At 40.8% G+C, this 21,037-nt stretch overlaps 3 protein-coding genes and 1 pseudogene across 3 annotated transcripts; 1 reads left to right on the plus strand and 3 right to left on the minus strand.

Moving 5' to 3' along the window:
• Nucleotides 1-922, minus strand: LOC146703104 (P2Y purinoceptor 1-like). The gene has a single exon (XM_085467315.1). It carries the CDS (start codon nucleotides 886-888, stop codon nucleotides 1-3), a length of 888 nt encoding a protein of 295 aa, XP_085323441.1. The 5' UTR covers nucleotides 889-922.
• Nucleotides 923-4,230: 3,308 nt separating this feature from the next.
• Nucleotides 4,231-5,132, minus strand: LOC146703105 (P2Y purinoceptor 3-like; annotated as a pseudogene).
• A 4,254-nt stretch (nucleotides 5,133-9,386) lies between these two features.
• LOC146703106 (DDB1- and CUL4-associated factor 7-like) lies at nucleotides 9,387-11,587 on the plus strand. The gene is made up of 4 exons (XM_085467316.1): nucleotides 9,387-9,533; nucleotides 9,640-9,849; nucleotides 10,000-10,117; nucleotides 11,481-11,587. The coding sequence occupies exons 1-4, from the start codon at nucleotides 9,387-9,389 to the stop codon at nucleotides 11,585-11,587; spliced, it is 582 nt and encodes a 193-aa protein (XP_085323442.1).
• Nucleotides 11,152-19,784, minus strand: kcnh6b (potassium voltage-gated channel, subfamily H (eag-related), member 6b). The gene is made up of 11 exons (XM_085467317.1): nucleotides 19,641-19,784; nucleotides 18,122-18,547; nucleotides 17,566-17,959; nucleotides 17,239-17,438; nucleotides 16,901-17,153; nucleotides 16,618-16,811; nucleotides 16,405-16,513; nucleotides 15,833-16,096; nucleotides 15,517-15,697; nucleotides 13,581-13,785; nucleotides 11,152-13,453 (listed from the first exon to the last, which is right to left on the minus strand). Exons 1-11 carry the CDS (start codon nucleotides 19,782-19,784, stop codon nucleotides 13,157-13,159), a joined length of 2,667 nt encoding a protein of 888 aa, XP_085323443.1. The 3' UTR covers nucleotides 11,152-13,156.
• Between the last annotated feature and the right edge of the window lie 1,253 nt (nucleotides 19,785-21,037).

The raw sequence follows: 21,037 nt of genomic DNA on the forward strand, positions 1-21,037 counted from the left end.
TTAGAACTTGCACCGTCCAAGCCTTAAAAAATCGAATTTCCCAATATTATACAGGTAAAGCAGAGGCATGACAGCAGATCCCCAAGAGGATGAAAGGGTAACTAGATAGTCTAAGATACATTGACGAATCGACAGCTTGGTGATCAGGTACCCCTCAAGTGAAATAAGAACTACTGGAGGGAGGTAAGAGATGATGACCATGGTCAGGCTGAAGATGATAGTTTGAATGGCCCTTTTTTTCTGGGGATTGATGCTGTTTCTGCCAAAGTCAGACTTTATTAATGTATAGAAAATAAAACCATCACAGATAACAATTATGATAACAGCAATTAGATATGTCACAACAGGAAGCATGCTGTTAAATAAATTTGAAGAACGCGAGTATGCAATCCCAGAGGCGAGTGTGAGAGTCCAAACAATGCCAGCCATCACAACCCTGGGAGCCAGACCTTTCCTCTTGTGATAAGCAACTGGATGAACCACAGCCAGGTAACAGTCGAGACAGGTACAAGCCATCAGGAGCGGTCTCCCACACATATTCAAGGCATAAACACCGCACCAAACTGACATGAAGTCCCACCCCAGCCAAATGAAGTTATTTAGTATTCCAGGTGGAAGGAAGACAAAGAAGATAACATCCATGATCGAGAGGTTAAGTATGAACAACTCATTTGGTGAGAATGGATTTTTTCTCCTGTGTATTTTAAACATCTCCCAGAGGATGGCAACAGTGGAAGGAAAACCAAAAACAAAGCACAGTGCTGAGACAACATCCCAAGCATAAAAGGCCGGTTCAGTGCCATCACAGGATAAGTTAGACCTTTCAACTCCAGCCAGGGCAGAGCTGTTGGAGGGAGGCTTGTATCGAAGATGAAGTCCAAGCAGCATTATTGAACAGTGGCTAAAAGACCTGAAATATACAGTACAACAATTATTTACTATAGTTCAAATAAATAAATACAATAAAGGAAAACTTTTAAATCAGAGTATAAGCTTAAAGTTAAACTTCTCGTTCTATTGACTTCAGATAACTAGCTGAGTGTTAGTGTCGGTGTCACTACTGGTAGTGTGAGGAGATACATGGACCCTACAGAGGTTGCTCAGGTAGTCCAACCCCTCCCTGCAGAAGGTTTGCTGTGTCTCCCAGCATAGTCTCAAGAGCATAAAAAGGCTGTAAGCAAGCAACTTGGATTATAAAAAACAAAAATGTGATGTGAAGTCTTTATATAATCAAACAAATGTGCAAAAGATGCTGAGACTCGGCATCTTTGGTCGGCAAACAACGGAAAATGTACATAAAAATAATCATTATTAAACAAAAACGCAAACAAATGAGAACTGTACCTTGTTTTGAGGTTTTATGAAGGTGTTTGTGCTGAGGTCTTACTGTAATGGGCTGCCTGGACGTTTCAAACTCATCTTTAAACTGCTGTCTAAACATGTGTCCTGATTTCCTGACAGTGGAAATTTTGCAAATCATATTAAAAAAAAGTGTGACCACTGAGGTCATGAGCTTTAAAGACCACAGAGAGAGACACAATGTGCCCAGCGGATCAGTGCTGGAGCAAGAGCTGAGATGTTTTTCCTGTAGGTAATATATTAAGAAGTGAGCCGAAATTCACACTTCATATGTGGATAGATTATTATTATATTATTATATAACATATATATACATATAATATACATACATACATATAATATAACATCAATGGGCTTACTGAGTGTATCACAGACTACATAACTTTCTGCACCGACTCCATTGTTCCAGCTCAGACTGTTCATTGTTACCCAAATAACAAGCCGTGCATGACTAAGGACATCAAAGCCCTCCTCAATGACAAGAAGAGGGCTTTCAGAGAGGGCAATAAAGAGGAGGTGAGGAAGGTCCAGGTGTTACTAAAGGACAAGATCAGAGAGGCTAAGGACAATTACAGGAGGAAGCTGGAGTGGAAACTCCAGCAGAACAGCATGAGAGAGGTGTGGAGGGGCATGAAGACCATCACTGGATTCAGGCCAACCAACAGCAGGGGAGCTGAGGGAGGTGAGAATAGACCTAACGAGTTGAATCGGTTTTTCAATAGATTCGACACCACAGTGTCTGCTCCCACCCCCACAACCTCACCTGCAGTCAGCCTGGAATCCAGAGCCACACCACTGTGCCAGCCTCTCTCTTCACATGTTGCCTCCTGTGAGATTCCTGACACCCCTCCCCCACCCATCACCTTCACTCAATACCAGGTTGAGATGCAAATGAGGAGACTTCACTCAGGCAAGTCTGCTGGACCAGACGGAGTGAGTCCCCTTGTCCTCAAGACCTGTGAGGAGTCTTTCATAAACTGTTTATGCTGAGTCTGAGTCTGCAGAGGGTACCAGTGATGTGGAAGACATCATGCCTCGTCCCTATTCCAAAGACGCCACGTCCCAGTGGCCCCCAGGATTACAGGCCCGTGGCACTGACCTCCCACATCATGAAGACCCTGGAAAGGCTCATCCTGGACCAGCTGCGACCCATAGTAAGACCACATCTGGATCCCCTTCAATTTGCATATCAGCCTCGTCTCGGAGGACGCCATCATCTACCTGCTCATTCGGGTCTACACCCATCTGGACCAGCCGGCGAGCACTGTGAGGGTCATGTCTTTCGACTTTTCCAGTGCTTTCAACACCATCAGGCCGACCCTCCTGGGTGATAAGTTAGCAGCGATGCAGGTGGATGCTTCTCTGGTGTCCTGGATTGTTGATTACCTGACAGGAATATCAATATGTACAATATGTACGTCTCCCACAGTGTGTGTCTGACAAGGTGATCAGCAACACAGGGGCACCACAGGGGACTGTCCTCTCCCCCTTCCTCTTCACCCTCTACACCACAGACTTCAGCCACTGCACAGAGACCTGCCATCTTCAGAAGTTTTCTGATGACTCTGCGGTGGTTGGATGCATCAGCAGGGATGATGAGACAGAGTACCGGGCTGTGGTCGACTCCTTTGTCACGTGGTGTGAGCAGAATCATCTGCAGCTCAACGTGGCAAAGACCAAGGAACTGATCGTGGACTTCAGGAAGACCAGGAAACACTTGACCCCTGTTTCAATCCAGGGGGTCAGTGTTGACATTGTGGAGGACTATAAATACCTTGGAGTACACATTGACAATAAACTGGACTGGGCTAAAAACACCACAGCACTTTACAGGAAGGGCCAGAGTCGTCTCTATTTTTTGAGGCGACTGAGATCTTTCAACATCTGCCAGAAAGTGCTCGGGATTTTCTATGAGTCTGTTGTGGCCAGTGCGATCCTCTATGCTGTTGCATGCTGGGGGAGCAGGCTGAGGGTCGCAGATGCCAACAGACTCGATAAACGAATCCGTAAGGCCAGTAATGTTGTGGGGATGGAGCTGGACTCCCTCAAGGTGGTGTCGGAGAGGCGGATGTTGTCCAAGATAAAGACAATGTTGGATAACACCTCCCACCCACTCCATGACATGTTGGTCAGTCACAGGAGCACGTTCAGTGAGAGACTGAGATTACCGAAAAGCACCACTGAACGACACAGGAAATCATTCCTGCCTTAACACACTGTTTACTGCAACAGCTACACCCTTCTTGCACATGTTCTTACTTTTTCAGCTATTTAATAATAAGTGACTTTAAAACTATTAAGTTTTTAATAGTCTTAAAGTTATTAAACTTTGAGACTATTAAAACACAGCAGCATAGACAGACACACTTGATTTAAAAACTGCTGTTTGCAAATAAAAAATCAGCCAAATTAAATTTCAAAACACCTTCCCTCTGCATAATAACAGAAGAACATGCCTTGTTATTCTATCTTGTTGGTCTAATGGGAGAAAAACCTCCTGAATTGCTTAATTAGAGTCATTATTGCCCACCTATTCTCTACTGTGGAGGAACACAGCTTAAATACATAATACAGCCATTCTCATTTTATTATTAACATCTGATAAAGCACACAGGTCCCAAACACAAGTCTTAACTGTACATTATTAAATGTATAGGTTTGTTTTCCCATGGTTTTGTTATTCCAACTTTTTTTCCTATTGGCCCAAATAAAATATTAGATCCAACGTGTAACACACATACAGAATTATATAAAAGGGAAGACCTGTAAATATGAAGTTAGAGAATCTTATAAACATTCGACAACAGGCGACAGATACACAGAAATACAGCTAGTAGTTTTGACTGTTTGGGTGGAAATAAATACTGATGCTTAAATTACAACTTGCAGCATCCAACCTTTAAAAAAATCCAATTTTCCAGCATTATAAAGGTAGAGTAGGGGCATAACAACAGATCCCAAAGTGGAGGTAACTGTAATAGGAATACCAATAGTACATATGAACATCTTGTCACTGGGCATCAGAGGTCCACCGATTAAAAAGAGAAGTATTGGAGGAAGGTAAGAGATGACTACCATGACTAGGCTGAAGATGACAGTTTGAATGGCTCTTTGCTTCTGGGGGTGGATGTTGTTTCTGCCAGGGCCAGACTTTTTCAGTGTATGGATGATGAAACTATCACAGATAACAATTATTACAAAGGCAATTAAAAATACCACAACTGGAAACATGCTGTAGTACAACTTGTAGACAAGAAAGTATGCAATCCCAGATGCGATCGTGAGAGTCCAAACAATGCCAGCCATCACAACCCTGGGAGCCAGACCTTTCCTCTTATGGTAAACGACTGGATGAACCACAGCCAGGTAACAGTCGAGACAGGTACAACCATCAGGAGCGGTCTTCCAGATGAATTTAAGGCATAAACACTGTTCCAAACTGCTTCAAAGTCCCAATACATCCAAATAAAATGATTCATTATTCCAGGTGGAATGAAAACCAAGAAGATAGCATCCATGGTGGAGAGGTTAAGTACGAAAAAGTCATTAGGTGATAACGATGTACTTCTCCTGCATATTTTAAACACCTCCCAGAGGACTGCAACAGTGGCAGGAAAACCAAAAACAAAGCACAGCACTGAACAAAAAGCCCAAGCATACATGTTTGATTTAACACCATCACACCAGGAAAAGTCAAACTTTTCCCACACAAATTCAGATGCAGCTGAGCTGTTGGACACACGCTTGTATTGAGGATATATATCTAGCAACATTGCTGAGCCGAGCAGTTGAGAGAAAAGATGAAAGATCAGCGAGATAGAGGTCAGAGAAGTATTTGCAGTGACGTTCTAGTGCTATGTGCTGCCTGGACAAATGCATCAAACGTTTTGGAACTGCTGCATATAAATGCGGCCAAGCATCCATCAAATTAATGATGTGGCGTTAGTGGAGGTTTTGCAAATCATCTTGGAAAAAAAGCAAAGGTACATCACCCAGGAGATATAGACAGAAAGACAAAAGACATAGTTGGGCTGGCATAATGATTCAACAACAATACCAACAATAGAGTGAAGAATTGCTTGCGGTTTTGTGAATTTGTTGGCCTCTTTGGCACCAAAGTTCACCATGTTCGTTTAGTATAGCATGCTAACATATTACACCTTCCTGGTAGCAATTCATGATACAGTGATTTATGGTGTTTTTTGTTTATTTCATATATATTCACCACGTCGTTCTTTTGATTCAAAAACAGATTTTCAGGATCTTTGAATACATACCAGAACAGCTGAGCAATGCCATAACTGGTTGTCTTAAAGGATATGAAAAACAATATACAATTAAGTGTTTTTAACTAGTGAGTACATTTAGACTGTGAGTGACTGGTGACCTATCAAGAGCATACCCCACTTTTCACCCTCTGACAGCCAGTGACTCCAACACAACCTTTACCCTGATAAGATAAGATAAGATAACCTTTATTAGTCCCACCCGTGGGAAATTAATTTTGTTACAACAGAAAGTTGACCGTGCAAAGTTACAGTAGCAAAAATTAAGAAACAATCACTGGAATAGGATAGGATAATAAGAATAAGATCATGTACACAATACAACAGAATAAAATACAATGTTGTCAGAAAAAGGGAATCGGACTTAGTGTTATTGCTATTGCACATATGTGGATGTGTGTGTTTGGTCAGCTGAGAAGTCCTTGTTGTGGAGTCTGACAGCAGTAGGAAGGAAAGACCTCCGTCCCACATCGTGGGTGCCGCAGCCTGCCACTGAAGGAGCTGCTCAGTGCTGTCAGAGTCTCCTGGATGGGGTGGGAGATGTTAAATTGTAAGAATACCTTTTTTCTCACAGCTCCCTTGTCCAAATCACACTGAGTTTTTCTAGTAGTACAAATGTGTATTTAATATACTACTTTATGTTGTGTAGTGAAAGGTCGGAGAACTGTATGTTCTCTTTCATTGCAACTAATCTAATGACATGGCTAATAACAATTTTTTAAAAAGCCATATTCTATAACAGATGCCGACCAAAGGTTTTAATCAAAACTATAGGTCTACCACAGATCTATGATAAATTCCAGCCAGGAGCTGAGTAAATACTGAATGTCAAATGTATTTGGAAGTGATGCAAATATAATCCGAATTTGCACACATTGTTTTGTAAACTCTCACAGAAGCATGCATGAGGACTGGGCAAACAAATGTTTCGGGTGTTAGCTGGAAAAAATAGCAATGCTGTCAGTGCTGACAAATAATCCTACGCATACTGTTAAGGGTCCTCCAAGTTCACTTTCAAATGATAAAATAAATTGTTGTGTTCTGGTGAAAATTACTAATGTGTTCGTGGAGGCGTAGAAACATCTGGATCTTTTAGTAGAGTAGGTATCACAACAACAAATGGGAGATAGCTCCCTCAGGTTCATTCAAGGAACTGCTGTGTTAAGGAATTTCTTTTATTTGGGTTTTATTTGCAGCTGCTCAGGTCTGCAGTGCTACCTTCCATTGCCTCTCGTAAACTTACCACTCTAACGTCAAATAAATATTATAAAACACAAAGTAAGTTAAGAATAAAATTTTTTTTAAGATGAACAAAAGTGGCACTTAAACACCGTAAAAAACCAAAGCAAAGACGTGAGATTGATGATTCATTTACATTTTATTACTAACTCAACTTGCTTATTTTTCAGTAATGTAATGTAACATATAGTTAACAGCACTACCTGTTTAAATCGCACAAGAATCAAAGCTCTCTTTTATGAAACACTCCTTTCTGAGTCCTTTTGTTCTTTCCTGCAGTAATTGCAAATACCCCTGTTGGTCCTTGAAAGCAGCACTAGCCGCCTCCATGACGCTCATCATTATACTATTTTTGTCCTCCGGTTGCCGCCATTGCTGCCGTATTATGAACTAGTGATGGGATTTCCAGCTCTTTTTAGAGAACCGGCTCTTTCGGCTCCAAACCGGCTCTTCGGGTTGTTTTGTTTAATTAATTTATTATTAACAATAATATAAAATATAAAATTATGCACAAAAGGAATTACTAATGTAAAAAAAAAGTGGTTTTATTTATATATGTTTCTATATAAATATATGCGGTGGCTCCGAGAGACAAAGCCTACGGTTGCCCCTAGAGACAAAGCACGTACAAATTCCAAAACACATTTCTAGCGTTAACTTAACTTCCAAAACAGAGCTCCTTAGATCACTTAAATTACACAATTGAAAGCATATGTGTATTGTTTTTGTATTTATACACAAGCACTCATATATATTCAAATGATTTAAAAAAAATGTTCATTTACCTGTTACTACCACACATCAAATACGGTCGTTGGTACTTCCTGGCTTGTGTAGCCACTAGGTAACAAAAGCTCAACACTGCGCCCTAGCATCCTGGAGCACTTCTGTTGTGTTTTGTACGTGTTTTGGAGTTTTTACGTGTTTTGGAGTTTTTACGTGTTTTGAAGTTTGTACATGCTTTGTCTCTAGGGGCCACAGTAAATATACTTTTATTTATTCACTCCACATAAAATGTAATAAATAAATCATATAATACAAAAACCAATTATTCACATTTCAATATTTAAATTTTCAGCTTTTTCCTTTTAAACAAATTTAAAGTGAAACAACACAAAACACTGCAAACCACAACACAATTAAATATAAATTATAATATGAAAACAAAAAGAACATGCATATTCTCTGTCATATGGACCTGCATGAATAAACTTTCTGAATCCTTTATCATCTGCAACTGAAAATAGTTGTGGATGATTACTATACCTTTCTAATGTGACTTTGTTGTCCCGGCTCTCTTTCTCTGTCTCTCTCTCCTGCTCTGTTCCTGTGCTACTGAGTGTAACTACCGCCCCTCCCCCCCTTTGCCCAGCGCAAAGCACAAGGCTGCATGCGGAGTGAAGCGGAAAAAAAGTGCGAGAGAGAGGGTGAGAGAAAGAAAAAAAAAACAACCCACGGCTCGCGATAAGGAGTCGGTTCGCGTCATTCACGTCAAAGATCCGGCTCTAAGAACCATTTCGTTCGCGACCGACACATCACTACTACAGAGGCATTATGTTTCTTATAATCTATTCAGTAATCATTACTAAGAAATTCCAGCATGACCTGAAATGAGTGTTTGAGACCATAAACTCATGGGCTGCTGCGGCCAACGTGGTTCAAAAGGCATAGTTGTTACTTTGTAGGTTTCTGATTTGGGTCGCACTTTCCACTACAGCTGGGAGAGTGTGTAGGTTTTCAGTCATCCAGGTTATAGGATGACTTGAGAACCTACACCTAGTCTTAAGTGCTTAAGAAGAAGTCCAGTTGTTATTTTATCAAGCTCTTGAGACTACTGGGAGTTCGCAGAGAAGTCAGCATCTTACATGCAAATTACCATGGCAGTCTGCTGTGACAAAAGCAACTGCAAGGAGGTTTTTATCAACCAGTTGGGAAATACACATTTTTCCTAGGGATTGATTTTCCATTGACTGCCAACAACCACTTGCCAACTGGTTGGGAAATAGATATTTTTACTCACAACCAGTGGTTGCAAGTTAGTTCTAGACCAGTCTCTAGAGATGTGTGACTTGTTGTGACCCTTATTCACTTGACCATACATTGTCACACATCCAAAATGACAGATCTGAATACAACCAGAAGTTTGTTTGCACACCCACAGGTATCGCCCCCTGCTGGCCATAAAAAAGCAATGCAAGTTTAAGCCCTTTCGCTTTGGCTAGACTTTCAGACCTGGAAGCTAAGTTCATCTTTTATACTGTCTATGGTATTAGAACATGAAGTTAAATTTAGACAATGATGTTTTGTCGATTGGCAGGTGAGTGATAGAGAGACCCGTCTGGAGTGTCTGCTCAACAACAACAAGAATTCAGATTTCTGTGCACAGCTCACATCCTTTGACTGGAACGAGGTGGACCCAAACTTGTTAGGTAAAAACCTCAGGGCATTTAATCGATAAACCCAAATTACAATGTTTGAAACTGAAAATAAAAAATGTTGTGAATGTATGTTGTTGTTTTTTTCTGTGCAGGTACTTCCAGTATAGACACCACCTGTACAATCTGGGGGCTGGAGACTGGGCAGGTGCTGGGGAGGGTCAACGTGGTGACAGGTCACGTCAAGACACAGCTCATAGCTCATGACAAGGAGGTAAAAGTTATTAGATGATCCATCAAACTTTATTGAAGCGCTGTCCTTTAAAACAAACATGTTGGAGTGACAGACTCATGTGGGCCACTGTCTGCTTGTATCGCAGGTGTATGACATCTCGTTTAGCCGAGCAGGCGGGGGCAGGGATACGTTTGCCTCTGTGGGTGCGAATGGCTCGGTCCGCATGTTTGACCTCCGACACCTCAAACACAGCACAATCATCTACGACGACCCACAGCATCACCCATTGCTCCGACTCTGCTGGAACAAGCAAGATCCCAACTACTTAGCTACCATGGCGATGGACAGCTTGGAGGTTAGTGCTGCTCCATTTAAAGGGCTCCTGCTCAGATCATGAAACTGCACAGTGGAAATGTCAATCTAACCATTTTTTCCTTTTATTTTGTATTGAAAAGTCAATTTAAGAGAAGCTCTAAAAATGTAAAGCGTCGCTGTGTATCCTCAGGTGGTGATTTTAGACGTGCGTGTACCCTGTACTCCGGTAGCCAGACTCAACAACCACAGGGCCTGTGTGAACGGAATCGCCTGGGCGCCACATTCCTCCTGTCACATCTGTACTGCAGGTAGGCAGCTGTAGCAAAACACTTGATTGTAGTTTTTAGAGCACTGCATAATATCGTTATTTAAAGGAAACCTAGGCCTCTGGTACATTTGATTGGCCCTCCTAAGGTCAATGGGAAATTAAGATTTAGATGTAAATAATTATAAAACATGCAGTCTGTCCTACTTTAGCCACCAAACGCTCTTTGATAAACTCCCCATCAGATAATGCTTTACAGTTTTTTGCAATTTTTTTGTGGAAAATCACAATACAACTGTGTTGCTTTTTATTTTGAAGGGGGTTCTTCTTTTATAAAAATTTAATTGTTAAACTTGTGTTATTTATTATGCAGCTTCACTGTAAATGCATTTTTTTATATCAGCAACACAGCCCAGTTACTCACCTTTGTAGGGGTCTAACACAAGAGTTCGAGATTACAGAGGAGCTGGCAACAATGCACTCAGTGAAAGGGACTAGAGTTACTGCACTGTTCAGATCTGACGGGAAATTGTCTGACTTTTGAAATGAAAGCAAGATAAAGTGACTAAAATGAATTCTGAAATTGGTACTTTTGCATTGTATTACAACTCAGGTGTTGTGTGAGTGCTAAAAATTAACAATGTTGCTAAAATAGTTAACTTCATCAGGGCAAGAGCACTGAATCAGAGTTTGTTGGACTTTGACTTGCAGAGCACTTCAGTCAGTATCACTGCTGGATTTTCTTTTCTTCTTTCAAACAGTCCACTATCCTTTGTCTTCAGAAAACTTAAAGATATCCAGTTGTGTTCTTTTCAAGCTTTTCATGACCCAGATGGGTGAGAACCTACACAGACATATTGATTAAATAGTGATACTGTGTTGGCCCATTTCACATTTTCATTTACTTTGACCAGTAGTTCAGAGGCGCGCCCCTCCACAATGGCCCTAGTTTCCCCTTGGCCCCTTGAAAAAATTAATTGCCCGCCCCTGATCTGAAATGTGAATGTCACTGCAGTAACTGAGATTCAACACAAGACGGAGCCCTTTAAGAACGAGCTGAGCAGCAAAAGTCTCAGATTTTGTATTTTATGCGAAAACATCTTCTGAATCAGAGGTTGGATTTGAGATAATGACTTTGCAGAGTGTGTGATACTTTGGGAAGAAGAAACAGATTAGTGAAGGTTTCCACCTCATTGACTAATTTCTTGTTGGAAAGAATCAAGTAAAGCCATACTGTTATCTGGGGCAGATTTTTTTTTCCATCTTTCCTCCTGCCAAAAAAGGAAAGCCTGGTTGCAGATATTACCAGACTCAGAACAGGAATATGTTGCGTCTACTCACATTATTTTCTCCCAGACTAAATAAGATAAATTGATTGAAATCTCATCTCCTCGTCCTCTGTGTAGCGGATGACCCCATACTGGCCTACACAGCCGAGGGACAGATCAATAATGTCCAGTGGGCTTCCACCCAGCCTGACTGGATCGCTATCTGCTACAACAAATTTTACTAGTTAGTGAAAAATATTAGTTAATTTTCAATTAAGTGCTAGCAACACATCTGGAAACAGCTGGGACAAGGCCATGTTTACTACTGTGTGTCATCCTGTTTGCTTTCGGCAACAGGTAACAAGAGGAAAATGGAGAGGCAGAGTTTCAGTAATCTGCAAAAATGGTATACATTTCGGAACAGTGTCCTCTATGTAAAATTCCCACTTTCAAATCACATCATCTACAGTACAATATATCTCTAAAAGACACTGCATTAAAAACAGGTAAAAACAGGGCTCAGGAACACTTCCAGTAATCACCGCTGGTGCCATCCAAGACCCTACAATAATACCAAGAAAATCAACACCTAGTCTTTCTTACAGGGAAGTTACTGGTACAAGATCAAAGATGCTAGTTATGTCAGTAACTGCTGTTTAATTCAGCTTATCTCTATTCCCTCTTCATTATTTTCTATTGTTGCTGACATAAAATTAAAATTACTTAACACAACTTTGCGGATTTATGCAATGCAGTGCATTATATTAAAGATACTTTATGTGAACTAAATTATCAGCCACACCTCTTAATCTTTGAATTTGGATATTTTTTCAGTCTGATTGCTACAGGTGTATAAAACCAAGCCTAACCTGATTAATCTTGGCCAACATAATTCTCTAAATATTTACACTAAACATAGTGGACTCAAAGTGTCAGTATTGGGTCAGGCTAGAGTAAATGGGTCTGCAGGGAAATTCTTTAGAATTTAAAAAGATCGTTATCCATACATGAACAGGGACGCCACTCACTAAGGTTGCTGAGGTGACATTTCTGGATTAGCAGTTATCTATATAAAATAATACAACCTTCCTGTTAGTTGTTCATTCAAAAGTATTAAGTGTTTTCAAGTTTATTTCTTTAGGCAAGTGTGAAGGAAGTACACCGCCCAGCCAAAGAACAAGTCACATGCTAATATTTCATTGGGCTGGCTTTAGCTTTGATGATGGCACACTTTCCCCATGGTTTTAAGAAGTGATAATTATTATTCATTTCCATCCAGAATTGCATTAATCTTTCACCAAAAAATTGTATTGATGATGGGTGATGGGGGAGTCAGACTGCTAAAGTCTTCTCCAGCACACACAAAGATTCCCACTGGGGTTAAGGTCTTGCCTCTGTGGTAGCCAATCTATCCTCCATGTTCCCTGAACCGCTCATTTTAAACCTGGTGAATCCTGGCATTGTCAGATTGGTATATTCCCGTGCCATCATCAGAGAAAAAAAAATCATTCTGTATATTCAGGTAGTCAGCTGACCTCGTTTTTTGGGCACATAACATTGGTGAACCTAGACCCCGAATCCAGTGGGGGGGTCTTTCGTATTTGGTTAGGTAAATCCACATGGTGACTGCTGTTTTTTGGCTGGGCAGTGTGTAAAATCCTTGTTTGCAAGCACTGTCTGTGTTCAACACTGTCCAATGTCCAAAGTAATAGTAAAGTAAAAAGTGTAATTATAAATAATTCTTCAATGACAAACGGATGGACTGGTCACAGAGCTCCTTCTAAATGTCTTTAAGAAGTAGGTGACACTGACTGTCAGACGATGGGGAGGACAGGATCCGAGAGGTGTTTCTGGATCTCTGCCAATCGTGATTGTATGTCCAGGCTCTCTGGTAGTGAGGGGTAGCGGAGGTTACCACACAGCCTGGAACTGTCCATGAGGGAGGATTTGACTGATGGCTGGGGTAGCTGAGGAGTTAGCCCAGTATGTGTGTCAGTTTCAGGGGTGATAGCCATGAACATGGTGTCATCAGATGCCGCAGTCACATGGATCCCACTGGACAGTGAGTCCTGGGATTTGCTGGTCTGCTTAAGGTCTGTCTCAGCCGAGGTCTTAGTAAATAAGCACAACATGTTGAGATGAAAGAAGATGAAATGCGTTTCAGATATATAACAGTGTTTTTCAGATATTTGGCCTAACTGATGAATTGTCGTGGTTTTTTTTGGTTTGATACCATACCTGTGTCGGTGCCAAGCTGTCCATTTGTATGGGGGAAATGGGATACATGTTATGCAGCACTGGAGTTCCAGCCCCATACAGGCCAGGGGAATCAGCGTGGAGAGTACTAGATGATACAGTGCTGTAAGCTGGAGGTACAGGGGCCATCTGTCTCTGGAGAAGCTGCAGAATAACACTGATGTCAGTTGTCATGCGAGTCTCCAGTCTGAGGAAATAAGAGGTACTAATTAAAAGATGGTGGAAGTATGAGAAGAATGAAGCAAAGTGATAATAAATTGCATGTCCAGACCCAAATATTACATGCTTAAATTTACACCAGAAATAATGTCATGTTTACGTCCTGCTGATTTTGCTTGTTGACGTGTTGGTTTTAAACTTTATTCCAAATGAAAGTTTGCATAATTAGAGGCATGCCATAGACTGACAGGTGGTTGCCAATGCAGGCTGCAATAGCCTACTGGATATTCTTAAAATATGAATATACCAAAGTTACAATCCGCCCCCGTTGAATGTGTTTGTAGTGCTGATGCCTTTTAGAACATGTAATATGGCTAGCTGTGTAGATAGTTAATGTAATTAATAACTTAACAGATCCATGCTGTCTGATTCTTGTTTTGGTGAGTTCAATTTGATTATTTTCTCTATATTTTACTTAGCATTAATTTAACATATAGTCTCAAAACTGCAATTTACTAGAGCTTGCTAGCATAAACTGATAACTTAGGGCTCAAAATGTTTGTGCAAATATGATAAATTTTGACTCCAACGTAATGTAATGTAACTTATCGTACTATGAAAACTACCCTCACTGCAGGGAAAAATTATTGCCTGTGCAATATGTAACAGAAAAACTAACAAAATGATGTTATCTGTCCAAAATGCTATGTTGCTATGCTATGCTGGCTATGTTTCAGGAAGATTTTAGCACCTTATTTTCAGTTAGCTGTAGAAAAGTTAACTACATATAGCAAGCTAGTACTGAGGCTTTGGAAACATGTAACCACTAAACATGTGACATTAACTTTTCACCATTTTGCACATGCAGTGATCAATACAGTAGAATCAAGTGATTAAGATTTCAATGACACCTAGGACTAGAAACTGGTCTGCAACCATTTAGTAACCACCAGTTGTGAGAGAAAATATGTAATCCTCCACTGGTTGGCAATTGGTTGCTGGAGGCTGGTAGCAGTTGCTGGGAAATCGATTGCTAATGGCCTAGTCATATGGGCTTACAGACGAGTCCACAACCATCTGGTAACCACCTGTCACAAGGGGAAAATGTATACTCATTAACCAGTTGTTTGATTTTTGGGGGTAACAAACAAAGAGTAAGGAGGGACTTCTACATAATACAAAGTCGTTGGAGAGCCATGAATATTTTCCTCTCTGCTGTTGATTTCAATTGAGTTCTGTGCTGAACACAAGACATGAAAACTGGAATTTAATTTAACTTTTTGCATAAAGTCAGATTTCGACAAAGAAAAATTCAAAAAGTGCTCAAAGTCTTAGATGGAACTAAAAAAAAGTATGGCTTGGAGTGATGCTCATATGGAAATGAATATAGTATAGATAGTTTTTGAATTTTTTGCTTGTTAAAGAAACTCTCTACAGATATGTTAATTGTTCAGGTGTAGAAATGTAATGCTCAGGGTTACGTCAGGATTCCTTCGCTAAGCCATTGGTTCTATTACTTACAGCAAGGCTCGTCACGTTGCTGATGTATACATGCAAAATGAATTTGTGCAAATTTTCAAGATTCTTGGGTGATGTAAATGTTAACTCATCACCCATTTTAAGATAAGACAGAAAATTCATTGACTGAGGGAATTTAGGCAATGCAACATTTGAGGAGTGACATTTTGAGCCAAAGTCACTCCTCGTATCTTTTTCTCAGAAGTAGCAAAGATCAAAAGGTGAACGGTAGCAAATGCACCTGTTGAGCTGTGAATGCAAAATTTCAAGGCGTGTCTCAAGTTCACTGGGCCTTTCTTCTGTGAATGGTGGTGGGTGGCATGAGTTGCGGACAGAAGGTGATCGCCAGGCTTGACTGGAAAACTGCTGTGATTGTCTGTCTGACCAGTATTGATACATCCCTGGCACATTCAGAGATGAGGCTGAGGAAAATATCAAGACAGTGCTTCAAAGTGACACGTTTAAAAGAACCAAAACCTTTCAAACAGGGTAACAATCAAGACTGCAGTTAAATTTATATCTTGCAATTGCATGACAAAATCAAGACTGCCATCTACCTTGAGGACCCCGGTCAAACACTGCATCCTTCCCCACTGAGGTGCCACTTTGGGGGTGCAGTTGTAGTGCAGATGAAGAGTAATCCTGCCTGTCAGCTTCTGCAGAGTAATGCTCTGTTTTGGCACCATGGGCAAGAGGTTTTTCAAAGTCCTCACTTGCCTGCGAACATGACGATCCACAGCTACAACTGTCCTCCCAGCAGGCATGAGAAAATGACTGATGGCAGGCCTGAAGGGGATACGAGTCTTCGTGATCAATTCCATCTGTTCAAAGAAAAGCATTTCTGTCCTTCAGTTACAGTTTTCCCACGCATGACACCCACAGTTTGGGGTGTCAGGCAGCCAGAGTTGGCTCAATTACAAGTCAAGTTGAAACACAGGTGGTGGTGGTGGTGGTGGTGTAAAACTTTTCAAATCTGTAAGGCCTGTTTTACAGGCATGTCTAAAGCATCTTTGGATTCCATGGATAATCTCAGTATGATTCAATGTCCATCCATTTAAGTCAGGATTTGAAATGGCTTTTCACATTGTTTGCTTTGTTTGCACGACTTTCTATGCATTTCATATCTCACCTGGCCTATTTCTGCAGTCCAGTGAGTGTATTTTGCATCTTGGTTTGTGGTGGTATTCACAGTCATCACCAGAATCATCATCTATTATTACTGGTGGCTCTTGATCAGCCTAAAGACGACAGAAAAAAATATTTATTATCTCACCAAAGTGACAGTATAAAATATCTGTTTTTAGCATTAGGTGAAGTGTGTTACAATAAACTGTCAATGTACATCTCTCAGGTCAAAGGTTATCTCCAGGTTCCTCCAGAAGTTGTCTGCAAAGCTTGGGTACATATCCAGGACCTCAAGAAGGTCATCCCTAAGGATGCGGTGCAGTTCACAGTAGGTGATGGTGTGTAGGTCTGAACTTGATTTCCCTGGCTCATCATAAAGGTGGATATGCTCACCAAAGATGTCATTCTTCTCTGTAAGAGGACAAAGATTTATTTGATTTGAGAAGGTCATTTTTGAGAGGACTTAAGGAGTAAAATAATGTATGGTTATATAGCTTTACCTAATATGGCCACCACTACATCCTCTCTGGTGACCTGGATGGAACCATGTGAGATGAAAAAGAGAGAGTCGAGGATGTCTCCATAGTGAATCAGAGTATCTCCAGGAGGTGCATGGACTGTCTTGAATCTCACAGATAAGACACGGAGACATGCTTGGCTGCCTCCTTGGAAAGCCTTGCAGTTCTGTAGCAGAGAGCGGTGCAAGTGCAAACAGATGTCTGCCTGCAGAGACTCTGGAAATCCCTTTAACACCTGAACAAAGAAATACGGTCAGAAGATACGTAACAATAAGAGAGATAAAGAACATCAAAGGAGCATTACCATTTTGTTTACTTACAGCATTCATGTCTATTCCGTTTGTGTATGTCCATGCATGCTGGAAATACTCCTCTAGTCGTTGGCGCAGACTACCTGGAATCTGATGGAAGCGGATAAACTCTTTGACTCTCAGCATCTGGGTGTGGTACCGGGTTGTACCAGTGTACAGCCGCTGGATTATGGCAGCTACATTGCCAAATATGCTGGCGTACATGAGAGCTGATACAGAAGAGAAAGAGGACAAGAAGACAAACAGGATTGGGTCATTTCAGATGTAATAATGATAAAGTTGTACCAGTACCCAACTAAAGACTTAAATACAATGACCATTGGTTATTCAACTTACATCCAATGACCATGACACAGATGGAGAACATCTTCTCTGAGTTCGTGTTTGGAGACACATTACCGAACCCCACACTCGTCAAACTGCTCAGGGTGAAGTACAGAGCTGTGACGTACTTGTCTTTGACTGAAGGACCAGAGCTGGAGTCTGTTTCATTGTACGCCTTTCCAAGTTGCTCAGCCAGGTTGTCCAGCCAACCAGTCGCAGTGTACGGCCTCTCCACAAAGCCAATGGCATACCACATGCACGCTAGCCAGTGGGCGATGAGTACAAAGGTGCACATGAGCAAGAAGAGGACAGCAGCACCATATTCAGAATATCGGTCAAGCTTTCTTGCCACACGGACCAATCGCAATAGCCGAGCTGTTTTCAGGAGGCTTGTTAAGGTTGCCATCTTTGGTATCCATGAACAAGAGGGAACATGTAAGACAGGGATGGGCAGATAAAAGGTCAAACAGCTTCAATAACTTTTGAAACTCAATAGGGAACAACTTTTAAAGTTTAGACACTTAAGGATAAAAACCTTTGAAGCTTTACAAAGAATCAGAATTCTTACCTCGTCCGAGCTTGATCTGAAAATGAGAAGGTCAAACGGGATTGCTGCAAACAAATCAATAGGGAACCAGCCTTTGATGTAATGCTTTGCTATCTGGCTCGGCTGCGTGACTACCTCGTCATTTTGGTCCACATAGGTCGTCCGAAGGTTGATGATTATATCCACAATAAACAGCACGTCCACCGTAAGATCTGCCACATTTAGAGGGTTACATGTGTAGCCACAACTCCTTTGGCGTAAATCCCCATTTTCAGCCAACAGGAAGGCAGCTGAGTAAGGAGTAATAACAGCTGTGTAGAGGACCAGAAGGAGAATAATCCAGTCCCAAAATGCCTTAAAGGGGCTGTAGTGAAGCAAGATCCACCATGTCGTTTCTGGTACCTGGAGTTTGTATTCAGGCAGCACATCAGACTCCAAAGAGAGAACCTAAGCATATAAAGAATTCATCAGTATGCTCTTTACCTATTTCACAGGGAAATCAAAATATTTAACGAGTGCTGTTTTAATTGATTTTGAGGAATATACTTCTTCTCCCAGAAGGTGAATAAATATCCATCATGTACCCAAATCCCTTCTTTCTTTGATGAAAAGAACACCTAATCTTTTGCATGCAAAGGAAAACAGTAAACCTAGATTTCTACAAAACAAATATTAGTGTTTCTATTAAATCTCTCTCATAAACTAACCAATAGACCTTGTTAGAGCACGTACTGTTTTGACCAGGTTCTCGTTGGAGGCTGCGTGCTTTAGTTTTGCAACCTTGTAGGTCCAACAAATCCTTGACCATCCTGTCATTAGTGTCTTTCAGCAGACACAAGACTTGCAGAAAAGTTAGATCCAGATAAGGGAACCATATCCAAAATTTCACAAAACCTTAAAGATAGATAAAATAACAACATCCTGTTATCAACAGTCTAAGAACTGACTGAACGCAGGATGTTGGTTTGCTGGAAGCCAATAATGATGAGTTGGTCATGTGCTTTCACTGTCATTGAGTTCTGCCTATACCCTCAATATCGTATTATTTAATCTCACCAACTTTGCAAATAACTCTATGAAAAAGACAGATAAATTAGATTATTGACAGTCAGAGAGACAGGGATTACCGGGTACCCCCATGGAAGTTCACATGCCCCTTCCATTTGTTTTGAATCCATCTCACATGATCCCACAGAGCAGTGATGCAGGTCACTGAGCTTTAGGGGTCCAGCAGTGTTAACAGTAGGTGTTAATTTAACTGTGGCTCAGTTTTAGGTTCTACTTCACACCCAATGATGAATACAACCAGTCACCTGATCACCAACTGATTTTAAAAGGTTAATTAACAGAAGTCTTCCAGCGTGGAAACTTTCTAGAGCCCATCTTGTTCTCAGTATTTAAAAACATGATTACTTTCACATCCAGTGATGGACTGAACCAGGTCAGCAGTGAATGTGATCATTAATGGCAATACATTTCAGTCATTTGGATCTCATAAATGGGACCTGCAGAGCCCATGTGAGGTTCTCAGCTGCCATACCTGTGTGACCTTCTCTGTGACATTGGGCGAGCGCTCCCCCACTTTGAAGGAGCCGTGGAACTCCATTCGAGGAGTCGGAGATGAACGGCATTCGGGGCTCCTGATGGCCGGTCCCCCACCCTTCATGAGGTCTGAGTCAGACATTGAGCTTTGCTGTCCTGTGTATGATTAGAGAAACACTCCTTTATATTTAGACTAAAGAGATCACATCCAAGCTGGTTTCAAAAAAAAAAATTTTGATCATTTTCTATAAAGAATTTTGACTTTTTCATAATATTACAATAGTTAGTGTATTAAGTTTACCATTATTGTAAGCCTGATGTAATTTACTTTATTATGCTTTTGTTTATATAAAGACACTTATTGAAAACGTCTTGATACAGCTCTGTTTCCTAATACAAACTCCTCTGTACTCTAAATTTCCCAGAATGCAAGTCTAGCTGTGCCCCTCCCAAAATACTATGCCCTCACATAGTGCAAGGAGTCAATACTTTAATCCCTGCATGGCAAAGGCAGGATTTACATAGCTGAACAATCTTTCAATAGTCGATCAAATCTTCAGTCAAACATCACTAAAAGTGAACAGGACATACCTGATTTGAAACTTCAAAGTAGGATGTTCCTTTACCATATATACGCATCCAAAATATCCATCATTTCAAACACTTTTTGGGCAAGTGTCTTCGAAAACATTCAGTCTCCTCTTTCATATTTGAGTAAAACAAAAGTACTCTGTGTTTCTGTTGTGGCTGCAGATGTCAGTATTGAAGCCTTCACTCTGGCACGCAGCGGAGGACTGTCCTGCTGCTCGCATGCGACTGTGCAACTTTCCCCGACACTGGAAACCAATCAATGCCACGCTATAGCTGAGAAGAACCGACCGGAAAATCGATGACGAGCATTGATAACAGAACAAATGGGCTCAGAGCCATTACATTAGATCTCCCTGTTGACATCAAATTATCATTTCAGCTTTCTAATTTGGTTTAAATTAAAATTAGATTATATTTTGAGTATAGTTCAGGCTGCATGATATGAAGTTGAAAAATTCAAAACAAAGTTGGGAATGGTGTCCACTCCATATGTTCCATGCAAACTGCTGAAGTGCAAGCTTATTGATTAAAATGTTGACACTACAGTTAATACAAGGGAGAAATGACCCATTATGACATTGTCCTTCAGCTGTAACCTTTAACATCTGTATTTCTTTTATTTGGTTCTTAAAAACGTTATATCATATTTTCCTCTTTTAAAACATTTTTGATGACAAAGGAAAATATTTAACAGTAGACAAGCGATGTATCACGCCTATACTTTACATGCCCTAACTGAAAAACTGCCAAATGTTTTCAGAGGTCAACCTAATCGATGACCCGATGGCCCAGGGCCAAGAAAAA

The sequence above is a fragment of the Copadichromis virginalis genome, linkage group LG8 (genome assembly GCF_057382275.1).
Source record: "Copadichromis virginalis isolate Kocher_CV1m ecotype Utaka linkage group LG8, C_Virginalis_male_GT1.1, whole genome shotgun sequence".
NCBI lineage: Eukaryota > Metazoa > Chordata > Actinopteri > Cichliformes > Cichlidae > Copadichromis > Copadichromis virginalis.

Excerpts from the sequence above, each read along its gene's own strand:
- LOC146703104 (XM_085467315.1), bottom strand. The coding sequence starts at position 888 with ATGCTGCTTGGACTTCATCTTCGATACAAGCCTCCCTCCAACAGCTCT.
- LOC146703106 (XM_085467316.1), top strand. The coding sequence starts at position 9,387 with ATGTATGTTGTTGTTTTTTTCTGTGCAGGTACTTCCAGTATAGACACC. Across the intron at positions 9,534-9,639 it reads TCATAGCTCATGACAAGGAG|GTGTATGACATCTCGTTTAG; the intron begins GTAAAAGTTATT and ends CTTGTATCGCAG. Across the intron at positions 9,850-9,999 it reads TGGCGATGGACAGCTTGGAG|GTGGTGATTTTAGACGTGCG; the intron begins GTTAGTGCTGCT and ends GTGTATCCTCAG.
- kcnh6b (XM_085467317.1), bottom strand. The coding sequence starts at position 19,784 with ATGTCTGACTCAGACCTCATGAAGGGTGGGGGACCGGCCATCAGGAGC. Across the intron at positions 18,548-19,640 it reads TCACAGAGAAGGTCACACAG|GTTCTCTCTTTGGAGTCTGA; the intron begins GTATGGCAGCTG and ends TTATATGCTTAG. Across the intron at positions 17,439-17,565 it reads CTGTGTCATGGTCATTGGAT|CTCTCATGTACGCCAGCATA; the intron begins GTAAGTTGAATA and ends CTTCTGTATCAG.